General features: G+C 41.3%; 1 protein-coding gene across 19 annotated transcripts in view; it reads left to right on the top strand.

The window, feature by feature from the left end:
* PAM (peptidylglycine alpha-amidating monooxygenase) overlaps nt 1–6,250 on the top strand; it is a 155,173-nt gene extending 148,923 nt beyond the window's left edge. For 4 of the 19 annotated variants that reach the window (XM_059418296.1, XM_059418308.1, XM_059418299.1 and 1 more), the window contains 3 exons: nt 1,131–1,334; nt 4,285–4,341; nt 5,412–6,250. In XM_059418296.1, the coding sequence (XP_059274279.1) occupies nt 1,131–1,334; nt 4,285–4,341; nt 5,412–5,593 (443 nt within the window). In that variant the 3' untranslated portion in view covers nt 5,594–6,250. The remainder of the gene's footprint in view (nt 1–1,130; nt 1,335–4,284; nt 4,342–5,411) is intronic. The other 15 variants (XM_059418297.1, XM_059418300.1, XM_059418311.1 and 12 more) reach the window with 5 other exon arrangements.
* The last annotated feature ends 7,399 nt before the right edge of the window (nt 6,251–13,649 follow it).

The following is a 13,649-nucleotide window of genomic DNA, read 5'->3' on the forward strand; positions in this document are numbered from 1 at the left end:
TGGACATTTCTAATGATAAACATTAACCCAAGATGCTCTGAGAGTGTTAAACCACCTATTCCTGCCACTTGGTCAGAAGTTCCCTGAGGCCATGTGATACACTCTGTATCGTAGGGCAGAAGGGCACACCGAAAAACTGAACTTCCAGAAATCTTGTGAGCCTTTGGGCAAACATGTGGTTGTAACTGTTGGCCTTGCACACTATGGTTTTTGTACAAGTACACGTATGTGCTTTGGGAGGGCAAGAACATCGCAAGGCTCAACCTCATTTTCAAGTCAGTAGTTATTAAAATCCCTGAAGCAGCTTATATGGTCATTGTATCAGTTCCCAAAAAGCACTTTAGGCCCAATATCTGCCCAATGCTGATCAATATCAGAGAATTGTTCTATAAACTATTTTCATCAATAGCAATAGGATGTACCATACATCTGTGTGCCCTCATGACTTGCTGGAAACTGTATAAAAGAAACTGAAAAGGTTATTTTTCCAGTTTGTAATCCTAGAGTTAATGTGTGCAACTATGCATGTGATATATCAGTAATTCATTGAACATTAACAAGATTCAAAAACTTAAGAGTCAAGGAAAGAGATTTCTTAAGCACCTTTTCTAAGATAAGCATTGACACTCAACAGTTTTACGAAGGAGGTGTTTTTGTATCGTCACAGTTCTACAGATGAGGTTGAGAAGGCCCAGACCATTTAAGTAACTTGCCCAAAGTTACACAGCTAGTTCTGTAGGCGAACTGGGATTTCGGTTCAGATTTATGTAACTCCAGTACGCACACCAGGTCTTTGCCCTGCGTCATTGCTGCCTGTTAATTTCAACCTTGAAAAAAAATGCAAAAGGAAGATACCTCTTTTATGGAATTCTCGCTCAAGAGGAAACAAAGGGCCGACTCAAAGAAAACCAATTTAGAGGTACAAAACCACTGAGTGGAAAGTACTAATCACAACAGCTAATTGTGGCCTGGTAGCTTGGTAGATTCAGATACTGAAATGTGAACCCCTACATGCATTGACCTCAACAAGTTCTTTATGAGCAGTTGTTGATTTGCCTGGGTAGGGGTGGGCGCGAGGGTTTTGGAGTCTTTGAGTCAGTTGAATATTGTGAACTCTTCTTTCCCCGAAGAATCCGAGGCAGTTGTTGAAACCAAAATGGAGAACAAACCCGCCTCCACAGAGTTGCAGAAGATGCAAGAGAAACAGAAACTGACCAAAGAGCCGGGCTTGGGAGTGCCCATTGTTCTCATTACAACCCTTCTGGTTATTCCGGTGGTTGTCCTGCTGGCCATTGCCTTATATATTCGGTGGAAAAAATCAAAGGCCTTTGGAGGCAAGTAAAATGAGCCCCTTGAACTTAGAACCTACCTTTGAAAAGAGTGTTTGGCCTAATTATCCTCAAAGTCTTGTCTTGATTTTTTTCAGTGTTTTTTTTTTTTTTTTGCCTACAGTACAACCATTGTTTTTTCTTTTTTAAGTGCTCTCTGCCTTTTTTGGTGTTACTATGTATGTTCCATATATTGTCTGCAGTTAGTATCATTGTAGGAAGGTATCTGAAGCCTCAGAAATTTGGATAGTTAGATTAAAATGTAACCTTTAATACTGCCTTTTAACAATTGGCGTAAGCCCAGTTAATGTCTCCATACAAAACTGTGCAGATAAGTAGTCAGTATAAATTAGGGTCAGGAAGGAGGAGATCCTTGGTGTTAGAAACAGGCCCACTTCTCAAAATACCTGGGTCAGGCATTTGGGAGTTGTCTTTTCCCCTCCTAGCCCTGGCTTTAGCTCCTAGCTGCATGACCTTGGGCAAGTTACTTAATCTTCCCAAGCCATAGTTTCCTCACCTACAAAGTGGGAATAAAAAAACTCAATGAGATTGTGTGAGGATTAAATGAAATGATAAACAGAAAGCATTTATCACAGTCTCTGTCCCATTGTAAGTGCTCAGTTAATACCACCAATGACTACGAGGAACAGTCATTGATAATAAAGGACAAAAGTCCTAAGAAGTCATGGAGGATACCTGTCTTGAACCTCAACTTTCTCCAGAAACCAGCTATTTCTATAATACACCATTTGGTAGTTTTTAAATAGGCACAAATCAGGCCATCAGCCTTCCTTTACCAAACAAGGCAGGGTCCAGTACTAGAGACAGTATTTTATGAAATCATCATCATTGTATAGGACCTAGGAGCTGAATTCCTTTCGAGACATTCAGATAAACAAAGAAATAATCCAACCCAAGATTCTCACCTCTCAGGAGCCGTCTCTTGGCTGGATCCTCAGGTCCTAAGGCAAGAGTCTACAGCTGCGTCTAGGAAGGAATCCATGGGCCAGGGTGGGAGGCAGCATTTGATCAAGAAAGAGCATCTGATTCTATTTCAGGCCAAGGCGACCGTGGCAGGGATTCAGTGCCCATGGCAAAGCCCTGACACAGAAAAGGACACAGAAACAAAACAACAGAGGAATCTATTTAATAAGTGGTGAAAGCAAATTTTTCTAGGACTGGTTTGCTTTTCATCTGCGATCCATAAAGCTCTAGAAAAAAAAATACAGTTAACTCTTCAAAAAAGAACTTTTGAGCCCCTGTTATGGGTATGGTACTGCGGTGAGCAGGGGGCAAAGACAAACACAGCCATTGTCTTCACGGAGTTAGATGGAAGCTTCTGAAAGCAAGAGTCTCCCATGTTTGCTTGTGTACCCATGTATCCTCAGCACAAGTAACAGTTCCTGGCTCTCGGGCTTTGATAAATAGTCATTGGAAAAATGACTGAATCCATAAGTGGAGCTCCCAGAAGAGATGACACATAATAAACGAGGTGACGTAGCAAGGTAACAATAGACGGTGGTAAGTGCAGTGATAAGTACACAGAGGATCAGGAACACACAGGGCCCAGGGGCAAGTAGCAGGAATGTTGGCCATCCACCCACCCTAGAAGGAGTAACTAGGGAGTCGGGAAGGCTTGGCCTCTCCTGTTTGCTGTTAAGCACACAGGACGTGGCACTCCTACAGAACACTGAGTTTGCAGGAGGGTGTTGGGAAGGCAGAGACCCAGGTCACACCGTAGGAAATTACCATTCCTCAATCATGTTTTATTAGAAAAATTGCAGTTTTATATGGTTCCATCTAATACGTGTAATTCTAAAAGTAGGTCAGCCTCTCACCCTCTTGCAGCATTTGTTCCGGAGAGAGCTTGTCCAACCCGTGAGAATTTTTAGGAGCCCTCCTCAAAGACCTTCCATATTTATTCAGCCCGTACTTTGCGTGTCAGCTCCACAACAGACACCGTACTAGGCACAGGGGATACAAAGCCAGCTAAGGACTGCCCTGCCTCCTCATCGAACTTACAGTCTTATTTTTTTGGCTTCCTAACAGTCTTAGCAAGACTCTTCCCTTCTTACCTGTTTCTCTCCACACTCACTCTTCATGACGTTTCCACGGTCATCTGCTTGCTAGCTTTTTTCACGATGCTGCCTCTACTCCTGGCTCGGGACTTCACAGGAGAACCCCGAGCCTCACTTCCATGACCACAACCCTGAAGGGGGCAGCCCTTCAGGAAAGCCAGGATGGAAAGTGCAGAGATAGAGAATGAAAATAAAGACGGCTGGGAGTCCTGGTCCACCCCAACCCTCCCAATAAAGAAGGAAGGTCCATCCTTCATGGAGACGGGCAGTGCCATTTCAACTTTTTGGTTGAAAATGTTCAGGTCCTTGCCTTCAGTTAAGTCTTTTATAAAAAAGAGAAACGATCTACATGGATCCAAAGCTTTCTCAAGCAGGACATGTTGTGTTCTTAATGGAAAGACTAAAGCCAAAGACAAACACTCCTAAGTTATAATAATCAGAGCTTCCAAATTATTATAAATTCTTGGTAATTTAATCTTGTCCTAAGAAAAAGTGACTAGTATTTATTGAGCATGTCCTGTATGTGTACCAGGCACGGTTCTAAGCACTTCACATGGAGAATCCCGTCTAAACCTGGCAGATAGGTAGGGATCATCATTAATCCCTGTTTTCTCTGAGGAGAAAACCGAGACTCAGAGAAGCAACTTACTGAGACTGCACAGGCTGTGAGGACACAGGCAGGCGTCAAACCCAGCTCTGGCCCTTAGACACTATCACAAGAATATGTTGCCTTTCTTCCCCCCCCTTAAAATTGCATACAGACAAGAGCCAGGCCCTGTTTTTAATTGTGTATGAATTCCTGATTTTGTTTTGAAAGTTGAACCCGTGGCTGAGGAGGGCGATTGGGATTCATTTTGAAATGTGCCATCTCTTTCTAGCAGATTCTGAACACAAACTTGAGGCAAGTTCAGGAAGAGTACTCGGAAGACTTAGAGGTATGCCTGTGACCTTTTGGAATCCTTCACATTTGGCTCAAAGTCAACAAGCTCATGTCCTTTATAGAGCAAGGAGACATTTCTTATTTTCTCTCGGAAAATTAAACTCCTCGTGTGCAGCACAGCAATGTTAAGTGCAGAATGCAAACCAGCAACTAAAACCAAAGTGTGTGGCTCTGGCAGCAGATTTCCCGGTTTCGGGTTTTTTCTGCTATGCCTTTCTGTATCATCTAATTTTCTTCGCCTGTCTTTTATCTGGCTTCATTTGTCTTGAGTAAATTTTCTGTCACTCCTGTCGGCCTGTCAGTGCTTGTCATAGTGAAGATGACCTTTTCATATAGTCATTGAAATGAAGAGCTCCTTGAGGGATGCCAGTTCCAGAGATCCTGAAAAATGAATCTGAAGTGGTCCTACACAAACACATATATAATCCTGGGGAGCTTTTTTATTTATTTTATTTTATTTTTTAAAGGCTTTATTTATTTGAGAGAGAGAGAAAGAGGAAAAAGCAGACTCCCTGTTGACCAGAGGGCTGACACAGGGCTCGATCCCAGAACCCTGGGATCATGACCTGAGCTGAAGGCAGACGCTTAACCAACTGAGTAAGCCACCCAGGCGCCCCTTTCTTATTTATTTTAATAAATGCGTGGAGTAATATCTTCCTGACCCTATAGGATAAGTATCTCTCTGTCACATTTTTGTTTTGTTTTGTTTTTTACTAATATCTACCCTTTGGAATTATAACTTCTAATTTATCGTTTAAGAATCTATAAGAAAGGGTGCCTGGGTGGCTCAGTGGGTTAAAGCCTCTGCCTTCCGCTCAGGTCATGGTCTCAGGGTCCCTGGATCGAGCCCCGGCATCGGGCTCTCTGCTCAGCAGGGAGCCTGCTTCCCCCTCTCCCTCTGCCTGCCTCTCTGCCTAACTTGTGATCCCCCTCTCTCTCTCTCTGTGTCAAATAAATAAAATCTTTAAAAAAAAAATGTTTTTAAAAAAAATGAATCCACAAGAAGACGGAGAATCATTTGTGCAAACCTGACCTCAGTTCCATGTCGTTGTGTGCTTTCTTCAGGAAAGAGCGGTGGAGGCTTAAACCTTGGAAATTTCTTCGCAAGCCGGAAGGGCTACAGCCGGAAAGGGTTTGACCGCCTTAGCACCGAGGGAAGCGACCAAGAGAAAGACGAGGATGATGGAAGTGAGTCCGAAGAGGAGTACTCCGCACCTCTGCCTGCACCCTCGCTGTCTTCCTCCTGAAAACCCGCCTTTGATTTAGGGTCACGAGATTTTCTAAGAACCCCAGATTCCTTTCCCTTTAGCACGTTTAGGGTTTTGCGTATTTAACTGTAAACTGTACTAGTCTGTGTGGGACTGGACACATTTTATTTCCTTTGTTTTGATTGAGTTGGCTTCTGTTTCTAGTTGAGGAGTTTCCTAAAAGTTCATTAACAGTGCCATTGTCCTTCTCTGAACATAGACTAGAGAAACGGTTCTCTTCTTCCATCACACTACTAATTTAATGATGGAAGGTTTGCTCATTTACATTTTCGAGACTCTTCTGTAGATGTAAATAACCCCTTTCTCTGCTTGAACACAGTATTTTCCCAATAGCACTTCCATTGCCGATGTCTGTCTTTGGTGCCTTTCCTGTTCAGCATTCTCAGCCTGTGGCAGTAAAGAGAAACTTTGTGCTACATGAGGACAAAGCTGCTAAATCTCCTTCTATTTTTTTAAAATCACTAACATTATATTGCAATGAGGGAAAGAAAAAAGTCTCTATTTAAATTCATTTTTTAATTTTCTTCTTCAGTTGGTGTGTTTTTGGGATGTCTTATTTTTAGATGGTTACACTGTTAGAACACTATTTTCAGAATCTGAATGTAATTTGTGTAATAAAGTGTTTTCAGAGCATTAGCTGTCAGAGTGTATTTTGGAATTTTTGCATATTGGAGGGTTTTGTATACAACTTTTGTAATAATTACACAAACCACAGATACAGTGAAAACTACTCCATGTCTTCAACAGAAAGAAATGTGTTGTATTGTATTAAAATGAAGCTGATATTTTGTTATATGGCTGATATAAATTAAAAAGCCAGCAATCAGACTTTACATACATGTGTAAAGCAAGGTTCTCTTTTCAAATTCAAAGAGGGGTTTTGCCTGTATATCAATCAGGAGGTAAATTATTTAATAAAAGGTGATCTAGCTAAGAGGAAGGCTGTGTCTCAAATTACATAAGCAAATGAGTCCATCAGGGTAGGTTACCACTACTGGTTTACTTTTTAAAGAATAATTTCATCAGATTCTCAGGTGTTCATGGGAATACTCATCTTACAGTGACTACCAATTAGTTTTTGTTATTTTTTATTGACATATAATGTATTATTTGCTTCAGAGGTACAGGTCTGTGAATCATCCATGTAACACAATACATAGCACTCACCATAGCACACACCCTCCCCAGTGTCCCTCACCCAGCCACCCCATCCCTCCCACCTTCCTCCCCTCCAGCAGCCATCAGTTTGTTCCTTGAGATTGAGAGTCTCTTACGGTTTGTCTCCCTCCCTGGTCCCATCTTGTTTCGTTTTTCCCTCCCTCCTCCCCACGATCCCCCGCCCTGCCTTTCAAATTCCTTATATCAGAGAGATCTTATGATAATTGTCTTTCTCTGATTGACTTATTACACTTAGCATAATACCCCCTAGTTCCATCCATGTCATTGCAAATGGCAAGATTTCGTTTTATTATGTCTGTAATATATATATATAAAAAATTCTATATCCTTCATCTATTGATGGACATCTAGGCTCTTCCCATAGTTTGGCTATTGTAGACATTGCTGTTATAAACATTGGGTTGCACGTGCCCCTTCGGATCACTACATTTGAATTTTTTTTTTTTAAGATTTTATTTATTTATTTGACAGAGAGATCACAAGTAGGCAGAGAGGTAGGCAAAGAGAGAAGGAAGCAAGCTCTCTGAGAGCCCACCACGGGGCTCGATCCCAGGACCCTGAGACCACGACCCAAGCTGAAGGCAGATGCTTAACCCACTGAGCCACCCAGGTGCCCCACTACATTTGAAACTTTAGGGTAAATACCCAGTAGTGTGATTGCTGGGTCATAGGGTACCTCTGTTTTCACCTTTTGGAGGAACCTCCATATTGTTTTCCAGAGTGGCTGCACCAGCTTGCATTCCCACCGACAGTGTAGGAGGGTTCCTCTTTCTGTGTATCCTTGCTAACACCCATAGTTGCCTGACTGGTTAATTTTAACCATTCTGACTGGTGTGAGGTAGTATCTCACTGTAGTTTGTTTGTTTTTTTGTTTTTAAGAAATCATCTTTTTCTTTATTTTTACTTTTATTTTTATTTATTTATTTATTTGAAAGATTTTATTTATTTATTTGACAGAATGAGAGAGAGAAAGCATGAGTGAAGAAAGGTCAGTGAGAGAAGCAGACTCCCTGCTGAGCAGGGAGCCGGATGTGGAACTCGATCCTGGGACTCCAGGATCATGACCCAAGCCAAAGGCAGTCGCCCAACCAACTGAGCCACCCAGGCAGCCCCTCACTGTAGTTTTGTATTTCCCTGATGCTAAGTAATGTTGAGCACTTTTTCATGTGTCTGTTGGCCATTTGGATGTCTTTACTGTAATGTCTGTTCATGTCCTCTGCCCATTTCTTTTTTTTTTTTTAAAGATTTTATTTATTTATCAGAGAGAGACGGGGAGAGAGCGAGCACAGGCAGACAGAATGGCAGGCAGAGGCAGAGGGAGAAGCAGGCTCCCTGCTTAGCAAGGAGCCTGATGTGGGACTCGATCCCAGGACGCTGGGATCATGACCTGAAGGCAGCTGCTTAACCAACTGAGCCACCCAGGCGTCCCCCTCTGCCCATTTCTTGATTGGATTATTTGTTCTGTGGGTGTTGAGTTTGAAAAGTTCTTTATAGATTTTGGATACTAGCCCTTTATCTGATAAGTCATTTGCATATATTTTCTCCCATCTGTCGGTTGTCTTTTGTTTTTGTTTTGTTCTTAAGATTTTATTTATTTATTAGAGAGAGAGAGCGCAGGCAGACAGAGAGGCAGGCAGAGGCAGAGGGTGAAGCAGGCTCCCTGCCGAGCAAGGAGCGGATGTAGGACTCGATCCCAGGTTGCTGGGATCATGACCTGAGCTCAAGGCAGCCACTTAACCAACTGAGCCACCCAGGTGTCCCCATCTTTTGGTTTTGTTGACTGTTTCCTTTGCTGTGCAGAAAGTTTTGATCTTGATGAAGTCCCAGTAGTTCATTTTTGCCCTTGCTTCCCTTGCCTTTGGTGATGTTTCTAGGAAGAAGTTGCTGTGGCTGAAATTGAAGAGGTTGCTACCCGTGCTCCCCTCAAGAAGAAGGATTTCTGTCTCACATGGAGTTCTTTCATCCATTTTGAGTCTACTTTTGTGTGTGGTGTAAGGAAATGGTCCGGTTTCATTTTTCTGCATGTGGCTGTCCAATTTTCCCAACACAACTTGTTGGAGAGATTGTCTTTCCTCCATTGGGCATCCTTTCCTGCTTTGTCGAAGATTAGTTGACTGTAGAGTTTAAGGTCTGTTTCTGGGCTCTCTATTCTATTCCATTGATCTATCTGTCTGTTTTTGTGCCAGTCTTGATGTCTTGATGATTAATGCTTTGTAACAGAGTTTGAAGTCTGGAATTATGATGCCGCCAACTTTGGCTTTCTTTTTCAACATTCTTCTGGCTATTGGGGGTCTTTTCCGGTTCCACAGAAATTTTAGGATTATTTGTTTTATTTCTTTCCAAAAAAATTGATGGTATTTTCATAGGGATTGTATTAAATGTGTAGATTGCTTTAAGTAGCATAGGCATTTTCATAATATTTGTTCTTCCAATTCATGAGCATGGAATGCTTTTCCATTTCTTTGTGTCTTCCTCAATTTCTTTCATGAGTACTTTATAGTTTTCTGAGTACAGATTCTTTGCCTCTTTGGTTAGATTTATTCCTAGGTATCTTATGGTTTGGGGTGCAGTTGTAAATGGGATGGACTCTTTAATTTCTCTTTCTTCTGTCTCGCTATTTGTATATAGAAATGCAACTGATTTCTGTGCATTGATTTTATATCCTGACACTTTATTGAATTCCTGTATGAGTTCCAGCAGTTTTGGAGTGGAGTCTTTTGGGTTTTCAACATAAAGTATCATATCATCTGCAAATAGTGAGAGTTTGACTTCTTTGTCAATTTGGATGCCTTTTATTTCTTTTTGTTGTCTGATTGCTGAGGCTAGAATTTCTAGTACTATGTTGAATAGAGTGGACATCCCTGCCGTGTTCCTGACCTGTTTTTCCCCATTAGAGCTGTTTTTCCCCATTAGAATGATATTCGCTGTGCATTTTTCATAGATGGCTTTGATGATATTGATATTCTATACTGTGTAGAGTTTCGATCAAGAAAGGAAGCTGTACTTTGTCAAATGTTTTTTCAGCATCATATTGAGAGTATCATATGGTTCTTATTCTTTCTTTTATTAATGTGTTGTATCACATTGATTGGTTTGTGGATGTTGAACCAAACTTGCAGCCCAGGAATAAATCCCACTTAGTTGTAGTGAATGATCCTTTTAATGTACTGTTGGATCTTATTGGCTAGTCTTTTGGTGAGAATTTTTGCAACTGCGTTCATCAAAGATGTAACAAAGATGCTGTGTAATTTTCCTTTTTGATGGGGTCTTTGTCTGGTTTTGGGATCAAGGTAATGCTGGCTCATCAAATGAGTTTGGAAGTTTTCCTTCCATTTCTATTTTTTGGAACAGTCTCAGGAGAATAGGTATTAATTCTTCTTTAAATGCTTGGTAGAATTCCCCTGGGAAGCCGTCTGGCCCTGGGCTTTTCTTTATTGGGAGATTTTTGATGACTGCTTCAATCTCCTTACTGGTTATGGGTCTGTTCAGGTTTTCTATTTCTTCCTGGTTCAGTTTTGGTAGTTTTATGTGTCTCTAGGAATGCATCCATTTCTTCCAGATGGTCAGATTTTCTAGTGAATAGTTGCTCATAAAATGTTCATTTAATTGTTTGTATTTCTTTAGATGTTGGTTTTGATCTGTACTTTCTCATTCATGATTTTATTAATTTTATTAATTTAGGTCCTTTCTCTTTTCTTTTTGATAAGTCTGGCCAGGGGGTTATCAATCTGATTAATTCTTTCAAAGAACCAGGTCCTAGTTTTGTTGATCTGTTCTACTGTTCTTTTGGCTTCTATTTCATTGATTTCTGCTCTGATCTTTATTATTTCTTTTCTCCTGCTGAGTTTAGGCTTTATTTCCTGTTCCCTTCCTAGCTTCTTTAGGGTTAGGTTGTATATTCGAGATCTTTCTTGTTTCCTGTGAAAGGCTTCTATTGTTATATACTTTCCTCACATGACCACTTTTGTGGTGTTCCAAAGATTTTGAACAGTTGTGTTTTCATTTTCATTTATTTCCATGATTTTTTAAAAATTCTTCCTTAATTTCCTGGTTGACCCATTTGTTCTTTAGTAGGATGTTCTTTAACCTCCACGTATTTGAGTTCTTTCCAACTTTCCTGTTGCAGTTGAGTTCTAGTTTCAATGCATCATGATCTGAACATATGCAGGGAATGATCCCAGTCTTTTGGTACTGGTTGAGACCTGTGACCCAGGATGTGATCTGTTCTGGAGAATGTTCCCTGTGCACTAGAGAAGAATGTGTATTCTGTTGCTTTGGGATGGAATGTTCTGAATATATCTGTGATGTCCCTCTGGCCCAGTGTGTCATTTAAAGCCTTTATTTCCTTGTTGATCTTTTGCTTAGATGACCTGTCCATTTCAGTGAGAGGAGGTGTTAAAGTCCCCTACTATTATTGTATTGTTGTTGATGTCTTTCTTTGATTTTGTTATTAATTGGCTTATATAGTTGGCTGCTCCTGTGTTAGGGGCATAGATATTTAAAATTGTTAGCTCTTCTTGTTGGACAGACCCTTTAAATATGATATAGTGTCTCCTACCATAGTCTTTGGATTAAAATCTATTTTATCTGATGTCAAGATTGCCACCCCAGCTTTGTTTTGAAGTCCATTAGCATGGTAAATTGTTTTCCACCCCCTCACTGAAATATATATATGTATATAATTAGACTGGTGAATATAAAAGAGCCACACAGTTGATTTTGGGTGTATTTTTGTCTGTTAGGAGAGAATGCCTCCCAAAATTTTAAAGAAAAAAAACTTATATATATACAAAAACAAGGGTAAACACAACGAAGGGATGGAATATGACTATAAGATGAAAATTTTTAAAGTCCCTTTAAAAAAAGGATTGATAAGTTGAAAAAAGAAAAATAAAGGAGAGAATGTGATCAGGCTAGAGACTAGAACAAAGCTATATGCTAGATTTAGGGTTTGTTCTGCTCTGTTAGAAGAATCTATATCCCAAAATTTTGAAGAAAGAAAGACATATATGTATATAAAAAATAAGGTTAAATACAATGAAGGGATAAAATATGACTATAACAATGAAAATTTTTAAAATTTTTAAAAAAGATTTTAAATTTTAAATTTTAAAAAAGATAAAATATGACTATAACAATGAAAATTTTAAAAATTTTTTAAAAAGATTTTTAAAAAGTTATTGATAAAATAGTTAAGTTAAAATAGGAAAGGGGAAATTTTTAAAAAGAATTGAATAAGAAAAAAAGAAAATCTAAAAAATGTAACTTTGAAAGACTAAAGAATCCTGGGGGAAAGCCATGAATTCTATGTGCTGTGTTCCCATAGCTCTGATGTTTTGCAATTCTCATTGATCAGTGAACTTGGTCTTGGCCAGAGGTTCTTGCAGATTTTCTGGGAGAGGGGCCTGTTTCAGTGATTCTCAAATGTCTTTGCCTGAGGCAGAATTGCACTGCCTTTGCTGGGGCAGCCTAAGGAATCTGCTCAGGTTCTCTGTAGCTTTTGTTTCCTGAATGCTTTCCGTAGAGTTCTGGAGGATGGGAATGAAAATGGAGGCCTCCCAGTCTCCCCAGGGTAGGAGCCAAGAGCTCGGGGCTGCATTCCTCAGAGTGACCCTGGAGAAAAGCGCTCAATCACTCCCGCCTCCCTGGTCTCCGGCTGCACTGCCCAGCCTGTAACTGAGCATTTCTATCTCTGGCCCATGGCCCTGTTTGGAGTCTCCAAACCCAGCAGATTCCTGCAGCATGCTCCTGCACTGCTCCTCTCAGTGGAAGAGGGGATGGCATCTCCCCGGATCTGCCTGTTGTGGGGTCCCTGCTCCATGAGGTATGCCTGACTAAGCCCTGGTTTAAGGTAACCCCGAGCTGAGAGCCCACTCTTCGGTTCCTCTCTGTAGCCTGCTTTCCCACTCCAATACCTGGGAGCTCTGCTGTACTCAGACACCCCAGGCCTTTCTGTGACCCCCCCCCCCCCCCCCGCCCGCCTCCCCCCCCCAACCCCCGGGCGCCCTCCCCCCCCCCGCCCCCCCGGCCCTTTCTGGCCCCCCCCCCCCCCCACAGGTCCTATGACCACACTGTCCCCGTGAGGACTCCACCCCACGCTTAGCCTCTGGAATGACGTTCCTCCATGGAGCAGACTTCTAAAAGTTCTGATTTTGTTCTCCGTTGCTCTACTGCTTCCTGGGAGCCAGCCCCTCCCCGCTGCGGTCTATCTTCCCATATAGCACCTCAGATTCACTTCTCTGCATGTCCTACCTTCCAGAAAGTGGTCGCTTTTCTGTTCCGAGAATTGCTACTATTCTTTTTTTCGATCTCCTGTTGAGTTTGTAGGTTCAAAATGGTTTGATAACTATCTAGCTGAATTCCTGGGACCCGAAGAAATTTAGATTTCCTACTCCTCTGCCATCTTGCTCCTCCCCCATACAAATTACTTTTATGACATCTTTTTCATTATAATCCATCAATGCAATTTAGTAAGAACCTGATAACTTTGCTTCATATAATAATCAGACTCTAGATCCCTTTCTTCAAAATGCCTACATGCAATTCAAGCATCTTAGTAGTGGCATAGCGGAGATTTAATTGACCAGTCATGAAAACACTCTAGACTGCTTTGTAAAAAATTATGTTAGAGTGTCTTCCAGTTATGTTATTTTTAAATTATTTTTTTTTAATTTTATTTATTTATTTGACAGACAGAGATCACAAGTAGGCAGAGAGGCAGGCAGAGAGAGAGAGAGGAGGAAGCAGACTCCCCGCAAAGCAGAGAGCCCGATGCGGGGCTCGATCCCAAGACCCCAGGATCACGACTCGAGCCGAAGGCAGAGGCCTTAACCCACTGAGCCACCCAGGCGCCCCT

Source organism: Mustela nigripes, chromosome 12 (genome assembly GCF_022355385.1).
Source record: "Mustela nigripes isolate SB6536 chromosome 12, MUSNIG.SB6536, whole genome shotgun sequence".
Taxonomy (NCBI): Eukaryota; Metazoa; Chordata; class Mammalia; order Carnivora; family Mustelidae; genus Mustela; species Mustela nigripes.